Source organism: Alosa alosa, chromosome 3, assembly GCF_017589495.1.
Source record: "Alosa alosa isolate M-15738 ecotype Scorff River chromosome 3, AALO_Geno_1.1, whole genome shotgun sequence".
NCBI lineage: Eukaryota > Metazoa > Chordata > Actinopteri > Clupeiformes > Clupeidae > Alosa > Alosa alosa.
The window spans coordinates 29538544-29561920 of record NC_063191.1 but is presented as its reverse complement, the minus strand read 5'-3'; the positions used below and the strand labels follow the sequence as shown (position 1 = coordinate 29561920).

General features: G+C 41.8%; 1 protein-coding gene across 2 annotated transcripts; it reads left to right on the top strand.

Moving 5' to 3' along the window:
- The first annotated feature begins 499 nt into the window (after window positions 1-499).
- dnajc15 (DnaJ (Hsp40) homolog, subfamily C, member 15) lies at window positions 500-23301 on the top strand. Of its 2 annotated transcripts, XR_007193198.1 has the most exons (7): window positions 500-730; window positions 2531-2582; window positions 3030-3103; window positions 13183-13259; window positions 17703-17773; window positions 19541-19648; window positions 22748-23301. XR_007193198.1 is itself a non-coding variant. In XM_048239865.1 (6 exons), exons 1-6 carry the CDS (start codon window positions 659-661, stop codon window positions 22816-22818), a joined length of 417 nt encoding a protein of 138 aa, XP_048095822.1. In that variant the 5' UTR covers window positions 503-658; the 3' UTR covers window positions 22819-23301. The 2 variants fall into 2 exon arrangements, 1 of the variants encoding a protein (XP_048095822.1); XM_048239865.1 differs by lacking the exon at window positions 19541-19648 and having other exon boundaries at window positions 503-730.
- Window positions 23302-23377: the final 76 nt, after the last annotated feature.

Sequence of the window (23377 nt, the reverse complement as noted above, 5' to 3'; positions counted from 1 at the left end):
AAAATGCTGCACTTTGCTCAGCGGCAGACCAGTTCTTGCGCGCGCAAGCCATTGCATTTCATAGCGCATGCCGCGTGTAATGTGATATTATAAGTGTGAATGGACAGAAAATAACAAAAGTGACTTAATCAGTGTAATGGCATGTTGGCATGTAGGCTATGTGTGAGAGTAAGATACTGTGTCTATGGATAGATCGTCGTGGGTGTGTGTTTGAACTTGCCGCTTGCGGCTCTCCGTAAACCGGTTCTGCGCATATGCAAATCCCACTTTTCATGCAGTGCAACTTGTTTTCTTAGCCACACAATTTGAACAGTGGGCAATAAGGTAGAAATAAAATAGCATTGTAAGGTGTATTTTCGATATGAATGTCTTATTTAGATATCACATTTTGTAACACATCGACGTTTTAAATGAATAATTTTCCTCGAATTGAAAACCTGATGTAGGCCTAAGATTGGTAAGGTGTGACTTTTATTTTGAAGGATTAGCGAATGGCAGCCATATTGGAATTTGTGTTACTGTAGCTAGTTTCACGCTGCTGCTGTTCCAGTCGGACACAAACTGAAGTTGAAACTATAGGCTAACGATACGAAAGTGATATACGTGTTGTAGCGAATTTGTTACAGTCTGTGGTTGTAGCCACTCTGTGGTGGCTGTAATGGAGTCTGACATGCTAAAATCTGCAGAATATGCATCTATGCGCCCCGAAACTGACATCGACAAACAACTGGTGAGTATGAAGTTAGGCTACCGTTAGTACTGTGAGTTCGCAATTCTGATTATGGTCAATACAGGCAGCCGGTGTCATACAGCTAGCGTCGACACTCTGGATAGCGTGTTTTGTCTTAAATGTGGCAGTTAACCAACCTCGTAGAGGTGAGAGAGAGGGGGTTGCAGCAAACATAACCAAACTAGAAATTGTACGTTTCCAGTCTGCTGTCCCCGTGCCGTTCCCACCAAACCACATGGTCGCAGTCTCACGGTTTTAACTCCCGGCCAACTCTACCTACGTACCGATAATGCAAATTAATACATTTGCTGTTTCTCTGCTTGGAAATGATCCAAGCATGACACAAAAGCTGTGTGGTGTGTGCTATAAAGATGGCAGAGGTCAAATGAAGGTGGCCTATTGCCAATTTGCCTGGGATAGCCTAGAACTGCTTGTGTTCCGCAGTGACAGATTGAATAATTCCTATTGTGGGGTAGGCTACTACGAAGCGCGCATACCCAGGCTTTCTTTGGATATAACCTGGATCGACAAATACGAAACTCGCAATCAGAGTTAAATGGTACTAGGCCTACGAAATTAACGAATTTGTCAAGCCAGGTTTTCCTCTTTAGTTTCAATGCGCGTGAAAGCGGCGTTTATCGCATAATTTTACTCACCTTTACAAAATAGATCTATAGCGGTTTATTTCATGCTTAATGCACTCCTATGATGAATTCAAGCAACAGATCATTGCTAGGGGCAACACAGTTGCACATAATAAGGCTAGGGGTGTGCTGGCAAAAATCAGCCGATCGTGTAAATTAAAAGATTCTGCATGTTGTCTGAAAAATAAATATGCCACAGGCTGAATTGTTCGCCATTAATTCCAATAGAGTAATGGTGATTTAAAAATGCAAAAGCAATGTCCAACTTGCTTTGGGGAAATTAATTTTATTCTATAATCTAGGGAAATCACTTTAACTTCACCCTATGCAATAATTGTATAGCTTTATAACTTTTCAACAGCTGTGAGGGAGAGGCGGTGGCGTATATGGAAGATGAACAAAATTTCTGTCTATTGTGGGCCTATTTTTTCTAAACAAACACAAAAGATTTATTGAACAAAGAGCTTCCACAAAAAGCAACATAAAACACTTCCTTCGTAGAGGACACCTAAAACATATATTAAAAATCCACCTACAAATGAAACAAAAAGATTAAAGGAGCTTCTAAATTATTAAATGCTTGTTCCATGTAAACAGACTAAATGTCAATTAGATTATTTAGTGTTCATGTAAACAGGTCGGTTGAAATCTTTAATCAGATTCATTTCAATCGGATTGAAATAAAAATGTGACATGCACACATGGCTATTGATTCCAATGGGAAAGACAGCTAGTCACACGTTACATCCAGTTATTGATAAGTAGTGACAACTTTTTTCCCTTGTGAATATTGCACAATTTCTGTATAAAAAGACCTGATGTTAGAGAGGTTGGAATAATTTCCCCCCAGAAGTAGACCAAAATTACATTTCACTACACAGATGGTAGGCTTTTAAGCTATGTGTGTCTTTGCCCTAGAACATCTGATCTTACGTCAAAGTAATTTTACAGTGTGTCTCCTGGGTAACATAGAGGTACCTGGTCATTTTTTCAGATTTTTTTGAGACCTAAGTGCGTGGGCCCTGGTTGAATTGACATGGAATGACCCACTTGCTGGAAAAAATAAACCTGTAATATTTTACTGTTGGGCTGTCTTTACTGTCATTGTGCCAAACAATGGGTGCATGCAATAAGGCATATTTCTTTTCACTTTCAGGGTAGAACTCTTATAGCTGTCGGGTTGGGTGTTGCAGCCGTGAGCTTTGCAGGTAATGTGCATTAGAGTAATTTAATTGATGGGCTGAGATCTGTCATTGAGGGCTGTGATAATTCTGACTTAATTCTTAATCAGATCAACATTTTGCCACTTTTTGAGGTATGCTTTTATCAGGCAACTAATTTTAGTGTCATCTTCAAATTCATGTTGATGGTATGAAGGACAGATAAACACATGTGTCATTCCCACCAGCCATCCAGAATATGCACTATGTAGTTTTTTGTTCTGGCTAGGAACATTACACAAATGAAAAAACATTTCACTGCACTTCCAATGCTAGCCTTTAGACCAGTGCTAGCTTTTAGACCAAAACCTCCCATGTTGGTTTAACATTAGCCTTCCCTAATGCCAGTACATTCTATTGTTTGTTGTGAGACACATTAATGCAACCAAACATGCCCTGAATTAATGTTATTACTGTCTTGTGTTAAATTTTTAGGTCGTTATGCATTCCAGTTGTGGAAGCCTCTAGGACAAGTCATCTCAGAAACGGCCAAAAAAATTCCCACTTCTGTAAGTACAAAATATCAGCCTTGACTTACTGTATCTTGTCTGCCATTATTTGACTTATTTTGTCTGCCATCTTGTCTGTCAGTTAGTTTATCAATCTGTCAGTGCTTGCAAAGGAGCGCTAGATATAGCCTATAGCTCAGGGATGTCAAAGTCAAATACATTAGAGGGCCAAAAAAACAAATTTGCTACAAGCCGAGGGCCGGACTGGTTCAATGTTTATTAAAACATTAAAATGACTGCACGGAACCTATTAAACCAAGACGTGTACTGTATTTTATTTAATGATTAAATGAATAATGACTGTGACTGAAGTGCGGGCAAAGTTTTCACAGAAATGTAAGATTTTTCCCATCCTCACCGACCTTGTCATAAAACTTGTTTAAATGATCATACGATGCCTCCTTGCTGCTTTGTCGTCTGCATCAGCCCTTCTCAAACTTATTTGACCTGAGGCCCATTCAAGGCATACTTTGGGGTCATAGGGCCCACCTACATGAACCCACCCCCTCCTCCCACCCCCCATCAAATTATCATAATGATATCACAATTATTATTATTTTTAGGCTATACTATATTGCTATACATGCACTTCAAAACAGTCAATGTTTAAAGTTGTTACATCCCGGTCTAGGGCTTGTGGGATATAACAAAAAACGGGCAGACACAAAACTTAAGAAAATGGTGTATTTATTAATACAAAAAAAACCAGTATGGAAAAATGTCTAAATTAAGAAAAACACGGCCTACACAGTAGGCCTCGGCGGCCAGGCGCTCACTCCTGGTCTCTCACCCCAGGGAGTGAGAGAGATGACGGCAAGTTGCTCGGGCAAGGCCCGAGGCTGGCCCTAGTGGCAGCGATGTGCGGCAGCGACGGTGGCAACGAACGATCCCCACAGCTAGTCAGCGAGAGAGCTCAATGACGTCAGCCCCTTTTAAAAGGGCGGGCTACCCTGGCGTCATAGGGTTTCACACCACCCCTCAGCTGCTGTAATCTGCCTAGAAGAACACACAACAAAAGTAACAAACACAAATAATAAACAAGACCCACAGGGTCGTAACACCCCCACCACCAAAAATCCATATCTAATATGGATTAAATCTAAGCTAATGTGGACTCACTGATAAGTGCGTGACAATGTGTCAGCCAAAATGTTATCACACCCCTTCTTATACCTTATCTCCAGGTTGAAGCCCTGCAAGTAGAGTGACCAACGCATAATGCGCTGGTTGGTGTTTTTCATCCTGGAGAGAAAAATCAAGCGATCATGATCTGTATGTACAACTACAGGTGCTGCGGTACAGCCGATGTATACCTCGAAGTGTTGAAGTGCCAACAACAGGGCTAGTGCCTCCTTCTCGATGGTACTATAGTTCAGTTGGTGTTTTAAGAACTTTTTAGAGAAGTAGCAGATAGGGTGATCAAGTCCATCTGATCCCTCTTGAAGGAGCACAGCACCCGCTCCTGTTCCACTAGCATCAACTTCAAGCTTAAACGGCAATTCAAATTGTGGAGCTGCAAGCACCGGAGAGCTGCACAGCAAAGTCTTAGCATTTTGAAAGGCAGCTTGACAATCATGAACCATACAAACTCAGCAGTGGTGCGAGTAAGTTTGTAAGAGGCAACACAACATCAGAAAAATTTCTACAAAAGCTACGGTAATAGCCGGCCATCCCTAAAAACCGGCGCACCTCACGCTTAGTCTTGGGAATCGGAAACTCAACAATGGCCTGAATCTTGGCCTCTACAGGACGTACCTGACCTTGGCCTACTTGTTTGCCCAAGTAGGTCACAGTAGCCTTACCAAACTCGCACTTGGCCAAGTTCAAGGTCAGAGAGGCATCCTGCAGACGATGAAACACAGTGTGGATAAGCTCAAGGTGACTGGGCCAAGAGAACGAATGTAGCACATATCATCCAAGTACACCTCACAATTCTGTACGCCCGCTAAGACGATACCCATCAGGCGTTGGAAACTAGCAGGCGATGCGAGTCCAAATGCCATGACTGAATACTGCATAAAGCAGTCTGGGGTAACAAATGCAGAGATTTCTGCAGCACGAGATGTCAAGGGAACCTGCCAATATCCCTTTAGCAGGTCAAGCTTGGTGACAAAGCGTGCTGAGCCGACTCTATCCACACAGTCTTCCATGCGTGGCAGAGGAAAGGAGTCTGGCTTGGTCACTGCATTCACTTTTCTGTAATCAGTACAGAAACGAAATGTTCCATCGGGTTTTGGAATTAAGATACACGGGGAACTCCAAGAGCTCGAGCTAGGTTCAGCAAACCCATGATCAACGAGATATTGGACTTCAGAAATCATAATGGCTCTCTTTGTCGGATTCACGCGATATGCGTGTTGCTTGATAGGGGAATGGTCACCCACATCAATGTCATGACTAAGGACATTAGTCTGCGAAGGGATATCTGAGAATAAACCTGGAACTGATTGTATCAGCAGCTGAATATCCTTAGCGTGTGTATCTGACAAATGAGCGAGAAAGTCATTCAAATCTTTTAAAATCTCAGAATTCTGAAGCCTAGGAGAAGACACAGGGACATCACGAAAAGTTATGCCATCCTCCTCTGGGGAATAGGAGGAGACCACAGGAACCACAAAACCCACAGACACAGGACACTCGTCCACCTCTGTCTCAGACTCTCTAGCAATGTACGGCTTCAACATATTAATGTGGCATACACGAGTTTTTCGCCTTCTCTCAGGCGTGCAAATAACATAATCAGTCTCACTAAGTTTGGACTCTACTTTGTAAGGCCCTGAGAACTTAGCCTGTAGAGCGGAGCCAGCCACTGGCAGAAATAGTAAAACTTTGTCGCCAGCCTGGAAGGACCGGTGCACAGACTTACGGTCATAACGAGTCTTCATCTTTGACTGAGCCGAAGACAAAGCTTTTTGAGCACATGCACAAGCACTATGTAAACGCTCATGAAAAGAGCTGACGTACTCCATGATGTTAGTTTGTTTGTGAGCAGTGGTCTCACACCCCAGCTGTTCACGCAACAATTTTAACGGACCTCGAACAGTGTGTCCAAAGATCAGGTCAGCGGGACTAAAACCTAGTGACTCCTGAGTCGTTTCACGCACAGCAAACAACAACAATGGGAGGCCGTCATCCCACTGTTTTGCAGAATTGTAACAGTATAATGCAACATAGACTTCAGGGTTTGATGGAACCGCTCCAGAGCCCCTTGTGACTCTGGATGGTATGCACTGGATATCACATGCTTGATGGACAACTCCTGTAACACCTGCTTGAACAAGCGAGACAGAAAATTGGATCCCTGATCTGTTTGAACAACTTTTGGCAGCCCAAAGGTCGAGAAAAAACGAATAAGTGCTTTCACAACTGGCTTCGCCTTAAGCGAGCGCAACGGAATAGCCTCTGGGTAACGAGTAGCGGCACACATAATGGTCAACAGGAACCGATGCCCAGATTTTGACTTAGGCAAGGGTCCTACACAATCTAAAATGATACGTTCAAATGGCTCACTAATGACTGGAATCGGGTGAAGTGGAGCGGGTGGAATAGCCTGATTTGGTTTCCCCTGCTATTTGGCAGCGGTGGCATCGAACGACAGTGTCTCACTACGCCAGACTTTAGGCCAGGCCAAAAAAAATAACGCAGGATACGATGGTAACTTTTCTTGATCCCTAAATGACCTGCAAGATCATGGTCATGCCCCAGTGTTAACACGTGCAGCCGAAATTTAGCAGGAACAACCACCTGATAAGCAGTATTCCAACCCAAATCCTCACTCTGAGAGGGAATCCACTTTCTCATTAGCAAGCCATCTTCCCAATAATATGCCACTGATTTCTTCGCTATTTTTTCCTTTTCTGCAGCTGTAGCACGGCACTTAGCTAAAGACGGATCTTTTCTTTGTTCACGACAGAGCAGCTCCCTGTCAACAGGCAGAAACAGAAAAGATTTCGAAATTTCAGCACCTCCGGAAGTGGACAGGGAACGAGGTGATTTTGGAATTTCAGCACCCTCTGTCGTGGACAGCGACCGACGTGCCGAATCCGAAGATTCGGGAGAAGACACAACTGGATTGTCAAATGACATAAATGAATCCGATAAATCGGCAGAGCTGGACTTACGTGCCTGAGCACGAAGTCACTACACACTGGAAAGACTTCAGATAGGCTAGGATCTACATCAGTGTGCTCAGACGGGTTCGAAACGACTTCAGGAAGAGGAATTACTTTTTCATGTGCAAGTTCGTTTCCGATCAGGAGATGGATGCTATCCATGGGCAACTGGGAACAAACAGCTACTTTGACAAAACCAGAAATTAACTCGCTTTTAATATGGACAGTGTGTAATGGAACCTTCAAAATTCCCATGTCAATTCCCTGCACTAGTACGTCATAACCGCAATAACTTTCATCAGAAAATGATAACGTAGAAGCCAGTATGAAACTCTGAGCGGAGCCTGTATCTCTTAGCATTTGAACAGGAATATTATCTTGCTCACACCCCGTTAATGAGACCATGCCTACGGAAACAAACGGCTCATAAACTGGATCGATTTTCGAATTTGACTGAACTAAAGGACAGACAAAACCGGAACCTTTCGAATATTTTTGCTTCGGAGGGGGTTTCGAATTCTTCATTCTTAAAACAGGACATACTGCAATACGATGACCAAGTTCGTGGCAATAAAAACATTCCCGACTCAATCTTCTGCGGTGGACTGTCAGACTTGGAATTTTCTCCAGCTCTGCTGCGAACTGGGAGGCTGAGCTGTGTCACGCCCGAGAAGAGGAGGAATTGAAAGAGGTTTTGTGCGTGAGAACAAATTCGCCTGCACAGACAGCAGCTTAGCGCCAATGTTGTTACCTTTTGGTCATTTATATACATCGCTCACGGAGTCTGGAATGCAGCTTTTAAATTCTTCTAGCAAGATTACTTGACGAAGATGTTCTCTGGTGTGTGCACGTGTGAAGTGCACCACCTATCAAATGCATTCTCTTTCTCTCGCGCAAAATTCCACAAACGTAAGCCTGTCGGACTTGGCGAAGGCCACGAAATCTCTGACGATAGGCTTCAGGGACTAACTCATACGCATTTAAAATTGCCGCTTTCACAGTATCATAACTCGAACTTTGTTGCACTGTAAGGGCAGAATACACAGACTGTGCCTTGCCAGTCAAGACCGTTTGCAACAACAACGTCCAGACTTCAGCCGGCCATTTCAATGTAATAGCAACCCTTTCAAAATGCGTGAAATATTTCTCCACTTCACGTTCATTAAAAGGCGGAATCATTCGAGTGTTGCGACTCACATCAAAAGGTTGAGCTGGAGGCAATGGCAAAGGAAAACCAGGAGCAAATGGAAGGACATAATCGGGATGTCTTATAGGAGCCGGTGCAGGAGCATGTACATCAGACGCATCTGACGTATTCAGAGGAGCCGAGAGTAAAGGCGCGGTGTCAATCTCGCCCATCGGAGCAGCAGAACCCGATCCCACATGAGCCGACAATAGGCCTAGGCCTAAAGCAGAAGGACGAACAGGAGAATGAACAGGAGAATGAACAGGGGAGTGAACAGGAGAGTGACTTAAATCTCGAGAGGGAACTGAAGGAACTGGCTGAGCGATGGTAAGTCTCTTATCCTCCAATTCCATCTCAAGTTTTTTTAGAAGAAAGTTACGCTCATCGCGTTCGTGTTCGCGCTGACGCTCATTCTCAGCCGCTTCGTGCTCTAACCTTTTTAAATCAAGCTCGTGCTGAATCTCTAATTTCTTAATTTCAAGTTCTTTATCCAATTCCTTCTCTTTAACCACCCGATTTTCCCTTTCAGCACGTTATCGTGCCGCTTCTAACTGTAATTTGCTCTTCAAAGGAGTACTCTCTAATTTTCAGTTCCCGATCAGAAGCATTGCTCGCAGATGACAACACAGGAGAAACTATACCTTCTCTAGCAGGCAGAATATTTTTAACGACTAAACCTAAACCCACAGCTTTAAGGAGCAATTCCTTACGCTTCTTGTCCTCCTCAAGTAAGTGTGATTGAAAAATGCTCTGCAATTTTTTTCTAATTGGTCCTTAGTGCAAGCCCGGCAAAAGATCCTCGGAAGGACTTTTAATAAATTCTTCAACCGCAGACATTGGGACAAACACTGACGAAAAATATAGCCGAATTAACTCAGTCTGCGGTAGTCAAATTGAACAAATAACGACCAATTTCCGTCGTTCACAAAAAAGGCTTATCTAATTTCTAGGCTACCCCCTCTAACCCAAAAACGAATGCTCGGACCAACAGCCACCGAGCAGAGGAAAAAAAACCTCAAAAGCCACGATCAAACATTTGCCACTTAATGCCACGAAAAAAAACACACGGGCTTTGTAGTTAAACAAAGGCACTTGACTAAGAAGTCGCCACCAGACGCACACAAGCGAAAAAAACGAACTTTAGCAAAAAACAAAAATATAATGTTAGTCTGCCCAATTGCGCTAAAGCATCGCTCTAACCAATAACCCAGAATGGGCGAAGCTCTGGACCCTAATACCCTTAAACTAAAATAAACCTAATTATCTTCGAAGCTTACCAATTGGAGGTTCGCAATGAACCTCCCCCCGGGATTGCTTCACAAAACCACCACCAAATCAAAAACATAATCAAAACACTAACTCACCAGAGCCTCTTGGTCGCAAGCGCGCTTCCTAAAAAAAAGACTGTTACCACATCCAAAACAATACGACGGCACGACTAAAGCGATACAAAAACTGGAGGGGGGGGAAATTTAGGCCCAAGTTGCTAAATTGGGAACAAAAAAAACCGGATAGAGCCCCCATTTGTTACATCCCGGTCTAGGGCTTGTGGGATATAACAAAAAACGGGCAGACACAAAACTTAAGAAAATGGTGTATTTATTAATACAAAAAAAACCAGTATGGAAAAATGTCTAAATTAAGAAAAACACGGCCTACACAGTAGGCCTCGGCGCGCCAAGGCTCACTCTGGTCTCACCCCCCAGGGAGTGAGAGAGATGACGGCAAGTTGCTCGGGCAAGGCCCGAGGCTGGCCCTAGTGGCAGCGATGTGCGGCAGCGACGGTGGCAACGAACGATCCCCACAGCTAGTCAGCGAGAGAGCTCAATGACGTCAGCCCCCTTTTAAAGGGCCGGGCTACCCTGACGTCATAGGGTTTCACACCACCCCTCAGCTGCGCCAATCTGCCTAGAAGAACACACAACAAAAGTAACAAACACAAATAATAAACAAGACCCACAGGGTCGTAACAAAGTGCTAAGATTGTTCACAAAAGTTTGTGAAAACATGGACATCCGAGTACTGCTTTACTAATGTAAAATATAATTAAGCCTACAATAGTTTCATTGTTTTTGCATTGTTGCATGATGCTTGCATGAGAAATACTTCTCAAAACAACAGCAATTATATGGGTGCCGTTGTTTTGGGATGTTTCCCTCATGCAAGCATCATACACTGATAGAATATATATATAGATATATGCTATTTAATTACATTTAATTTGAATGCCTGAATGTAAGGATTCAGGAAACACAATACCAGCTTTTGTGAATGGTAAATGGCGGATCAGATCATGCGTAAATCACTGATCTGGAGATCTTTAACTATCTTTAACTAAGACTAATTAATAGCTTTTGGCTGACTTTAATACTTAATGCCAAACAGTGTTATATAGTCTGTGCTCTGTTTTTTAATGGAAGTTGCATAAATCCACGTCATTCTATTAAATGTCGTTTCATAATTAAATAGCCTTCCAATAGGTTGAAGCTTAGCTTTGCTACCAACGGTACACGCATGCATTGAATAAACGCCATACCGACTTAATTCTATGCCTCTATGTTTGATGACACCAAACAAGTATTTCCTAATTGCAGAAATGTTTGTTTTCTTTTTCTGTCCGCAGCTCCTTGATCAATTAGCGCAAATTATCAGACGATGGCCCGGAATAATTTCACTCTGCAGACCATTGTCCACATTGCAGACCGTGGCCCATAATTTGACAAATGGTGACCTGCATGCTGCCATATTAAGGCCTTTTTACAGTGTATTTTAGCCGGGTTTTCGCGTGGAAGGCTCTGTAGAAATCTGGCACCCTATTCAACGAAGTTAAACTGAAAGAGCGTGCCGTTCACAGACACCAGAATGAACAAGTTCACAGTAACGTTCATCAGGCAATACAGTACGTTCAGTTCACGTTCGCTCAAAATATGAACGAGTTCATGAACTTTCGTTCAATGAACATGTTCAGGCACAACACTGGGGAGGGGGGTAGCTGAAAGTTGACGTCTGCCCTGACTGAATACTGATGAATAATGAAGCCGAGGCCCACTTGCGGCGACGCAGAGAGTTTGTGCGGGCTACCGTTGCATTGTGGGGAGTGGAGTATTGGTGAGTGCAAAACAGCAGCCGGCGGCCTGTGGCCTGCGGGCCGGTTCTAATACTAATCAAATATCATCCCGGGGGCCGTAGATAATTCATTCACGGGCCGGATCCGGCCCGCGGGCCTTGACTTTGACATGTCTGCTATAGCTCTAATAGTAGTTAAGAAAATGTATGCGGGGGTTGTTTTACTCTACTTTTTCACCACACGTGTTTACATCCCTGGTCATAACACTTATGACCCCATCAACAGGTAACAGTGGGACATGTAACAGCCTTTTAGCACTGGATACAGTATGTGCAGCTCTCCACTAGGCAGTGCTGCCTCTTAGTATCACTTCTGTTTGAACTTGGAGATGCACAGCATTTGGCTTTTCTGTTCCTCTGTCACCTTATCCATGTATTTGCCATGCAATTATTTTAAGTTATACGTTTATTATAAGGTGAAATTAATCTAATTAATTGTGTAATGACATATCTGACATATTTGTACTACTGTCATCAATCAAAGATTAGGTTCAGATCAGGGCTTTGAACCGGTTCAAGGAACGAAAACGAAAACCGGGAACTTTTTGTATTTTACAGGGAACAGGAACGAAACCGGAAACGTTATTATTTTTTATGTTCTGGAACAGGAACACTTATTTTGAAAAATAATGGTAACCGGTTAATACCGGTTTTATTTCGTTCCCCAAAGTTTTCGTTGCCTAAAAAAAAAAAGTAATTATTTTCCTGCGCACGTTACCATGACGGCTGAGGTTCACTTCCTGTGTGACATCACATCAGACATTCGCTGACTGTATGGAGAGAGAGCGGTGGATTACAAAGTCTCCACTCCACATTTTAAATAAGGGGTAAATTACGATCCATCGTTAATTAAAACGCTCATTCCAAACACAATAACAATAGCTATATTTGTCGACTCCACGTTAATGATGGACTAGCGAACATTTGGCTAAATGGCGCCAACACCTCTGTTTGCCTAATGCACAGATGGCTTGTTACGGTATGAGTAGGCCTACTGGATGGCCTTTCCCCCCGACAGTTGGAATTTGTTGTTGCCCGAGTGGCATAACCACGTGTCTTAATAATGTTGTTACGTTTGTGTGGACATTTTCTCTTTTAACAATAAACTACACATTTGAAATAATTGTAGGCCTATTTAATTATTATTATTAATAATATAATAATTATTATTATTATTATTATTATTATTATTATTATTATTATTATTATTATTATTTAATAATGGTTGTAATATTATTACATTTGGTTTAAGCTGGATGAGAAAGATGTGACATAATTCTATAGCATTAAACAGCTGACAGGAACGAAATTAACTGTTCCGGGAACAGTATTTTTTTGTTCTAACCGGTTCGGGAACGTCAATTTATTGGTGGAACTCCTAACCGGAAACGTTATAATTCCGTTTCTGTTCGGAACGAACCGATTGGGGGAAAAAATTGGTTCAAAGCCCTGGTTCAGATAAACCAAATGTATCTGAAAGGATTTTTTTAAAATCAAGTTTGTACAATATGCTCTGGTGTTTTACTCTGACTACCTGCATCATGCCACGCAACATCCTGCTGAAAATGTTCCATTGTTATTTAGATGTGGTGGGGTAGTGTGAGTAGCTGACATACATGTGAACGCTCCTCTTATTCTTCTGTTTTCCTCATCAGTCATTCTCTACATACTACAAAGGAGGGTTTGAGCAGAAGATGACTAAGCGTGAAGCCAGCCTCATCCTTGGTATTAGGTAAAAAAAATCACTATTGATAAAATCCAATATGTCGGATTATCCAATATGACTTTATGGTGTACATTGAACTCTGCTTGATCTAAGGGTTTCAACAGTATACCTTTTGAAAATCAGGCATACGAGTAAGAAGTTACAAAACATATGTCCAACTTTGACCTGGTGGTGGCGCTAGAGCACTCTAGGTGCAGATATGAATCTTGGTGAAATCAATCATGGGACTTTCTCAAATCAGTGTCTCAAATTTCACAACTTTTTACTAGACGGTTCTATGGGCTGCCATAGACTCCCATGGTGGAAGAAAGACGTGTAGGATTCTATATAATATATATCTTATAATAATAGGAAGAGGTGCCTTCGCAGCTTCACATATAAATATTAAAACAGGTTTTTCCCACTGCCTATTAGAAAAACTAAGATGAATTAATTGCTGCCATATGGCAACTCTATACCGTAGAGGGTTAGAAGGCATTTGCAATGTATCTATGATACTTGTGAGAATGAAATACGTTAAGGCATGATTTGACATGACATGATGTGTGGTGAGGGGGGGAAGCAGGTAGCTACAGTGCTACACTCTGGGGACATGTCCGTGTCCCTTACGTTCATGCCCCCAAAGTGTAGTGCTGTAGCTGCCTGGCTGCTTTAGCTGTTGAAACTAGCAACTGGAGCTAGGTAAAACCGGTTGTTTCCATTTTTTTGTACTGACAGTACTCGGTGACCTTGAGAAACGGAGAAGTATAACTGGATTTCTCCTTAAGAGTACAAATAGTGATATATGGAAACTAACTTATCAATTCAGGTCATGTATGGGGTTCTTTGGGAAACACACTTGGGTCATTCTACGCCAACTCAGCCACCCATGTACATGACACCTCTCAGATTTTGCTGAAAAGCGGTGAATATACGCCTTATGTTACCAAACAAAGGAATCTGAAGTTTCAGGTCAATAATAACAGTTTGCCTGTGGCGTCCATTTGAATTCCGGGTGCCACGGCCCTAATTGACACATTGGAATTTGGAAAAATGTCCAAAATGGTGCATTATGAAGAATAAAATTCATATTATGGAGCTTCATAGTCAAAAATGTTATTTCATTAAAAGAAAGAACAAATATGTATCTTTATCTGGTATAAATCCCATTAGGATCATCAAGTGCTCACATGGTCATTTGGGAGTCCAGGGTTTCCCGCAGGAAATGTGTTAGTCAAGGTGGTAGGTCCTACTGTAGGTCCTGGGGGGGGGTTCTGGTATCTTGCCATCGGTGGAGGGGTGTGGGTGTTGGTGTCTTGTTTGTGCGATACACTACAGACTCTGTAACAATTATTTATTAAACACTACATTATAAATAAATAACCAGTTTCTCAAAATAACAGTTAACAAAGAACAAAGTAACAACACCAAACAAACTATACAACAGTATACAAATATTTCAAAATGTTTGTGTAATTTGTGCAATTTTAACAAAGACTATTACAAACTATAGAACAAGTGCAAAAGAAAGTGCAAAACAACAAAATGTGCAAATGTGATCAGTCACTACTTATGGCAGAGCTGACAACTAGCATTGTTACAAGCCACCCTCCTTGGCTTTAAAAAGATCATTTTAAGGGCCCTTTGGTAATTGCACTGTTTTACTATTGGACCATTAATGCTTATCTTCATGCAGGCTGTCAGACTGTTGACCTGCAGCCTGTTCGGCAAGTCTGTCCTGATCTTTACACCGAGAGTGAATGAAGTTTAGATCATTTTATAGTTTTGTGTAATATGGATGGAATTTGGAGCTGAACGCTTTTAATTTAGAGGCCGGAGTGGCCGCTCTGTTCCGCTCCCATACCGCTCACACCATGAGTCTGAGGCATGCCCACTAATAAAACCAAGACCGTTAAATTTCAAAGATAATTGGCCATATAGCCTAAGTTCGTTGATGGGGATGGAGTTTAGATTATTTATTTCTAAATAATTTAGAAAGCATACACGTAGGCACGGATGGGCCTGGACGGGCCTAGGCCCGTCTATTGTCAGTCTTGCGCGTCTGACTAGACACGCAAGTCAACACTGTGCTGAGAGCAGGTGGCTGTTTACTCGGGCAAGCTCGGTCAAATTCGTGTCAGGTCAATTTAGCTCCCGGTCCCAAAGAACTAAGAGCAACGGCAATATATTTCACTCAGAACATTTATTTTAAAAGACTGCAACACTGATAGTGCAACAACAAACAAGCTTGGCAACGTTAACTAAAGGGATCAGTCGGGATTAATTGCCAAAAGAACGAAAATGACAAATCACGCAGTCGGCTAAATATTTTAAACTTGCGCCAAACGGATGAACCCAGCATCGGTTAAATTCATAAATGAAAACACAAATTGAAGCAACAACTTGATCATTGGACAACCCTACCACAAAACCTTTCCATAGGCCTGCAACGTTTATGACATAAAAAGTGGAATATGAACGCATTTCATCACACCTGACAATTAAACGGAGCTGTGGCTGTTCGCGATTTGACTGATTTTTGAGAACGAGGAGCGAGATATTTGCACCGCTCGGCTCCGCTCACTATCTCTGATTCGGAGGCATATCACATATGTAAAGATTATAAAATCTGATTATTTTTCGATTCATGACTCGTTTCTTCTTATTTTTTAATGCGTTCTGCGGAGAAGGGAGATTGGCGTTGGTCACGGTTTGGAATCAAAGGGAGAAAACGGGACAAAGTAACACTTTTTTTTTTTTGACGACGTAGTTAAGGCGGCAGGCTTGTTTTGCCAAGGCGGCCGCCTTGACTGCAAAGTGCTGCAGGAAACCCTGGAGTCCAAATATGGGATTCTAAGAGTCACCTCTGCCGGAGAGGGTTTTTGGACCCCCATGAAACCCCCACCAGTGGTACCATACCCTTCAAATTAATTTTGGCAAGAGCAAGGTTCCCACATATAACAAATAATCCTGTTTAGAATAAATATGATCATTAATTGTGGTGCTACGGCCACCCAAAAAGTGAAAAATCACACATGCCGTCAACATTTTTTATGACTTTGGTGACCCACCTCTCACCCAAACAGTAAGGAATGTTGATTCTGCCTCCAGAATTGTGTAGTACAGGCTACAGTGAACTACCACACCAGTTTCCAGCCTTCTACCACTATTAGAACAGACGTTATGGGCTTCCAAAAATGGCAAAGGACGAAATGTGAAATTCCAATGTGTCAATTAGGGCCGTGGCACCAGAAATTCAAATGGACGCCACGGGCAAACCATTTGAGATATTGACCTGAAACTTCAGATTCCCTTGTTTGGTAACATAAGGCATATTTTCACCGCTTTTCAGCAAAATCTGAGAGGTACCATGTACATGATACCCCGATATTGGCTGTTTTCACATGGAATGACCCACTTACAACTTTTTAAGAGGCAGTTTACAGTAAACACTTTAGAAGTGATCATTCAACATTATTACAAATACCCCGTTACTGAGGATCAAGTGCATTTGTATGATGTGTCATAGACTATTATAAAAGATAATGAATTTTCAAACCTGTACCAAAACACATTTTTATTCAAACATCAAGTCTGCCTCAAAATACAACAGAGAAATCATGAACTCAAAATGTCATTGTGGGGAAAAAAAAAACAATGACTGCGTAACAGTGCAAATCAGACCTTTCAGAATAAGGATAATAGCCTAACGTGTTGGTCTTTACTGTCGCGGTGTTGGCACAGTGTAGCTTGCTGCTAGCATGTAGTCTAACATCTGCCTCCCCTCAATGAGAAACACCAAACTCTCTTCTACACACTTTGCAGAATGCTTTCATCTCGTCGCTTAAGGCTTTGTCAATCCACGGGTACCTCCCCACCCACTCCTCCCGGTACCTGCATAGACGCTTTTGCTTTTTAGCGGCGTGTTGGGGTTCCGGTACATCAGCCATGTCAAGGAATAAATTAAAATTAGCTAAAATCAGTGCATATTCGCGCCTAATTATAGAACGTCAAAAAAGAAAAAAAGTAGCCGGGGCTGCATCCAGCTGCCGTCGGGGGCTGCATGCAGTCGACTCGACCTCTCTACGGACAGTTTTTAATGTTTATCAGAAAATAACTACTCACTATTCTGATTGAGTATAATTTTCGGGACAATTAGGGCTGGATTCGGGATTCGGGATAAACGCTTAGATTTCGGGACTGTCCCGAATTGCTCAGGACGTCTGGTCACCCTAGTAATACTTAATCATGTATGCCGAGCTCAGCAGTCTGATTTACTTATAACTAAATTTAGATTTTTGATTGACAATTCCTGGGACACCCTGACCTCCAGCGCACACTTATTCTGTCTTAAACAGTAGTTTTTATTTGCTGGGAAAATGTGAAAAATAATCAATCTAATAATTTCATGCTTTCACCACTAGATGGAACCGTGCTCCTCTCTCATATTTTGCCTACTCTGTTCCACAGTCCAACTTCCACAAAAGCAAAGTTGCGAGAATCTCACAGGAGGATCATGGTCCTGAATCACCCAGACAAAGGTGTGTTTTACTCACATATTACATTATGGTTTACCATAAGTCAACCAACATGTCCCAAATAACATTCTCTCTGTAAATTACAGGTTGAAAGTAGATGCAATTTGAAAGAAAAGTCCAGATCATTTGAGTATCGATGATTCCTAAATGTGCAAATATTTAAACGTTATGCTTCCTCTGTGTGTTAAGTCCCATATGTGGTAAAGTCAGAGTACTTAAGCCAATTTCTACACTGTTGTGGTGTAAATAAGCTACAGTAAGCAGCTTAATGGCAATATATTTAGTTCTCCACAGCTACGTTCTACCCTTACTCCATGCACTGAAGACATACATGTAGCATGGTATTTTTACAGAAGGGCTTTTAAAGCCCAGTGTCATTGTACACTTTGGAGAATAGAAATCCCCCCACTGAAGTTTTTCAACCAGCTTCTGTCTTAAACTGTCCTTGAAAAGACACATTCAAAAGCGTCCCAGTGGGATGCCATTTAGAAATGATGGCATTGACAATACAAGAAAGCTGAAAAGGGGGAGGGGTTTGTTCAAATAACTGTTGGCTTAATCAGCAGGTCTTGTATATTGCCCCTTAACTGCTGGAAGGCTATGGCTGGCTAGAGTGTTGGCCCGTTTAATCTAGTCAAGGTTAATAATCTCCCCCTCCCCCGCTCACTGAGCTGAGAGATGTCTATAGCATGTGCTAGCCGTAGCCATTACTCCATATCACCGTCTGAATTTCGCTCACTGAAATGAGAAACTGTTTCAAAGATAAGAGCTTGAGGGAAGAGGGAAGCTTCCTGCAGTGGAGTGGGGGGTTGGGCCTTGGTGGTTGGGGACCAAATAAATGTCTTCACCTCCTCCCAGCACTGAGCTAACGGAGAGGCCAAATGTAGCCTTCATATCACACACAAACCTCTTTTGTACCATTTACAGCAGTGTTAATGTAATCTTCATATCATGTCACACACACCTCTTTTGTACCATTTACAGCAGTGTTAATGTAATCTTCAGATCATGTCACACACACCTCTTTTGTACCATTTACAGCAGTGTTAATGTAATCTTCAGATCATGTCACACACACCTCTTTTGTACCATTTACAGCAGTGTTAATGTAATCTTCATATCATGTCACACACACCTCTTTTGTACCATTTACAGCAGTGTTAATGTAATCTTTATATCATGTCACACACACCTCTTTTGTACCATTTACAGCAGTGTTAATGTAATCTTCATATCATGTCACACACACCTCTTTTGTACCATTTACAGCAGTGTTAATGTAATCTTCATATCATGTCACACACACCTCTTTTGTACCATTTACAGCAGTGGTAAAGCTCCCTTCTTTTTACTTCAACTTCATCGTTATTTCCTGTGCAGTGTGTAGGGAGGTAGATGGATGTTGGGATTCTGATAAGACAGAGGACCAATTGTTGGAAGGGTGCAGGTTTGGGTTGTACACCATTGGCTTTTGGAAATATGGGTCCATAGACATTTACCTCTCCAAGAAATTGCAATGAATAGGCATGGGATTTATAATCTGAAAGGATTTCCTCTTTAATAAAGCTAATTTTAATACTGGTAAAAAGTGTCATTGAAATGGTTTGGGAGTTTTTGCTGCCAATATGAAACTGAATGAATAATGAACAAGTCCTCAATAAAGTAAACTCTGTATTGGCTTAACATTACAGCACTGCATCCATGTTTAAGAGTGTTCTAGGGACATATGATGGGCATAGATGCCTTCTCTGCCTTTTCTCTTTTCTACAGCACCTGCTTGCTCTGACACAGCTAATGTATAACCCACTATGCCCCTGACCTGAGCAAAGCTGTGGAAGAGGTTTGGCCAGTTTGGTTGTGCCTGACAGAAACCCATGCGTGCGTGTTTTATATTATAAAATTATAATTATCTTAATAATAATTGTAATTATTATTTAATATATATTACATTTATTTAAATGAATAGAACTTAACAGAGTAGGTTAAGTAAAGTCAGTAGTGGTGTTGGATTTGGAAGTGTAAGCAATCAGTATAATGTGGTGTAGTGAATAATCAAAGCAACAACCAAAACGGTGCGGGAGAGATGGAGCGGTGCTTACACAACCTTAACACAACAAACACACACACACACATATATCTCGCACACATAAAAATCACTCACAGAAATGTAAAAATTAAAGAACATGTGAAGTGATTACAAAGGTCTGGTATGGACTGATCATGTGATGCATTGACCATGATAAGGTGCTATGGTAGAGAGTGTGCAATGGAGGCAGTGCAAAAGTGAAGGGATTGAACAGTGCAATAACTTTGTTATTAAATATTAACTATGACTAAAAGACAAGAATGTAAACCCAATAGAATTGCTTAACAAACAAGAAAAAGAATATACTTCAAGAAGAATATGTAACGGAATAAGTTATAAGGTTGTTCAGATTGTGTGGAAGGGCTAATATAGCCTATAGTATAGTATATAGTGGACAGCAGACAAAGTGATATGATGGTAGGGGCTGAGAGAGACTACCCTGGAAATCCAGAGTTCTCGCGAGAGCACAATGGAATTGTCTCTGCGAGACACTCTGGCAAAAAGCAATGATGCACGTTACCTTTACCCCAACATTCCAGAAAACCAGCTAAACTGATGAAGACAGCACTGCAACGTTGGAGGACAGTACACATTGGTCGTAGTGTTATCCGATTGCGTCAAAGTCAGAAATAATTCAGAGTAAACATGGTCTAGTGTTATCCAATTGCGTGCAGTGAGATTTTTAAATGCATGCTTGTTGCCGCCCCTCGAGTTGGGCCATTACATTGTTCTTTGCCAGACCCTTAATCTTTCTAGATTATCAGGGTCTGGATTTTCCAGGCTAGAGAGAGACAGGCTCATGCTGAAAAGTCCATTTCTCCCCTCTCCTGTGTGGCATTGAAAAGTTGGATGGCCCTGGGGACTAAGGACCTGTTTGTTGAGCATGACGGTGACAGACGTCTGCCACTGAACTTGCTTGGTGGTTGGCGGTCATTGTCCATGATTGCCAGAATCCTGCTCATGGTCCGTTTCTCCACAGTTGTTGTGAGTGACTCTAGCTCAATGCCAACAACAGAGCCAGCTTTCCTTACCACCCTGTTCAGTCGCCCAGCATCCCTTTTCTTAATGCTGCCTCCCCAGCACACCACAGCATAAAAGAGGACACTGGCCATGACAGACTGGTGCAGTCATTGAATGACCGCAGTGTCCTCAGCAAGTAAAACCGACTCTGCCCTTTCCGATACAGTGCATCTGTGTTGGCTGACCAGTCCAGTTTATTGTCCATGTATATCCCCAGGTACTTATATGTGCTGACCACCTCCACATTGACCCCTTCAATGGAGACTGGCAGCATAGGTGGGCTTAGATCTCCTGAAATCCACCACCATCTCCTTGGCCTTTGTTGCATTCAACTGCAGAAGGTTGAGCCTGCACCATTGCACAAAGTCATCCACCAGGTTCCTGTACTCGTCCTCCAGTCCATCCCTGATACACCCCACAATTGCAGTGTCATCCGAAAATGTCTGCATGTGGCACAGGGGCGTGCACAGACATTTTGGGGGGCAGGGGCTCAAGTGAAAAAAGGGCAGTTCTTATCTTTTTCCAAATAAAAATGCTTTACAACAAGTGGGTAATATAGTAGCAAATCTCAATTTATTGAAATACCATTATACTCATGCAAATATTTATTACGCAACATGTTTGATGTTTACAAAAAAAATCAGATCACAAAGACACAAATGTCTTCTTTATTATTAGTATTATACAATTCCCCCTTTCACATAAGGGAGGGCTCTGTATCATGTATTGTTGGAGATCTATTGGCAAAGAACAAACTAGAAGAATAAATAGCCCTAGTAATTAGATAAGGGGCCTATAATCAAAATTATGCAGGCACATGATGCAGGCTCTGCTTGAGAGGGACAGGATTCAGGAACTAAAGACAGGCCCATCTTCTATTTCTCATGTCACGTTACCCCAAGCATTAAATCACGTCACTGCTATATATATATTCTGTTATAGTCTGGAATTCACATTACTAGGCTATCACCGCAAGTGCATTCAAAATGTTTTTGGCCAAGTTTTGTGTCGTCCCCACATTTGCAAAATTGCTTTGATCTCATTTACCTTCGTTGCTACCAGTTGTTTTTTTCCTGCATCTAATCACGATTAAATGCACATTTAATGACACATCCACTCTCCAAGTTTCATTTTCGCTGTTGTTGCGAGCTAATAGGCTACGGTATGGGCAATACTTTGAATACAATCAGCTCCAGAAGTGAATGGATTTTCCTTAGCCTGTGCTACACCTTTCCACCAAGTTGTGCAAAAATTGTACCCGCAGTTATGGTGATGTTGACAAACATGCGTAGCACATGGAAGCTCTTGATAGCGTATGCCACTAACGCCTATATAAACAATATATTTATGGAATAAAACTAGATGGGTACCTTGGATTAGCAATGCTGTTTATTGTTAAACTGCAATTATCTGCAGCCAGTGGAGGGCATTTAGCCTACCATGCGTCCAGACAATATTGTGTGTCTGCCCTAATTCTGAAGCAGTGGCCACCGCTACAAAATGAAGAGGAAACACTGGGAAGAAAGTTAATGTTTTAAATAGGCTACATCAATATAATATGTAATATGTGAAGTGAAACTGGATGGGCCATAATAACCTCTGACTAGTTATTAGGCTACTAGGCGCCCTTGAAAGCAATGTCAGTTCTTGGCGGCTCAAGCAACTGGCTACCCTATGGATACATCCTTAAAGGTGTAGGTTACTAATGTTACATGTGCTATATACTGTAGATAGATGAATCTGGCTCATTTAGATCTAGCCTATCCAAAGTATTTGTATTTTCCTTATTCCTTGTGAAGTCTTCATGAGAGGTGTTTGGGTTGTGAGATGGAAGCTGACCATTGATGGGAAATTTGTTTTTCTTCACACAGGTGGATCTCCCTATTTGGCAGCAAAAGTCAATGAAGCAAAAGACCTCCTTGAGTCAGGCCTACGTGGTTGACTCGGTTTTGTGCTGTCTTAAGGTTGAACTGAATTCGAGGACCTTATTCTTATTTCTAATCCCTATTTCCAACAACTCTTTGCACCAGTTCTCAGTAGCACCAATGACTCTTATAGTCTGAGTGAATACAGCTTGTATTAAGGATGGGGTGATACGTACTGTTGATGTTGAAGGGGCCAATGTGTTAAAAACGTTTTCATTGTGTATCAAACTGTCTGCTTTGTTGTATTGTACTGAGCGTAAAGGGTGAGTTCACAGGCTCATTAAACCCATTACATGCTGCCTCAGAGGTTGCTATTGAATGATGTAATGTTGAAATGGCAGAAAAGTGTTGTGCACATCATATGAACTCTACTGTCCAGGCATATCTGTAACATTGGCTATATACAGTCATTGATGTGTACACGCATGCACACCTATTTATTTGCATGAGGTTGAATTTGATATGTATTAGATTAATAAAATGTTTTAGATGGTCTTTAATTGCTAACTTGCATATTCATCATTATTAACAGAGATATAAACAGGTTACTGAATACTTCAGTAGTTCCGCAGCTGG

What these genes read in the sequence shown, in the direction of transcription:
- dnajc15 (XM_048239865.1), top strand. Translation starts at nt 659, where the DNA reads ATGGAGTCTGACATGCTAAAATCTGCAGAATATGCATCTATGCGCCCC. An exon ending in CTGACATCGACAAACAACTG is followed by an intron (nt 731 to 2,530) that starts GTGAGTATGAAG and finishes TTTCACTTTCAG; the next exon opens with GGTAGAACTCTTATAGCTGT. An exon ending in TGCAGCCGTGAGCTTTGCAG is followed by an intron (nt 2,583 to 3,029) that starts GTAATGTGCATT and finishes TTAAATTTTTAG; the next exon opens with GTCGTTATGCATTCCAGTTG.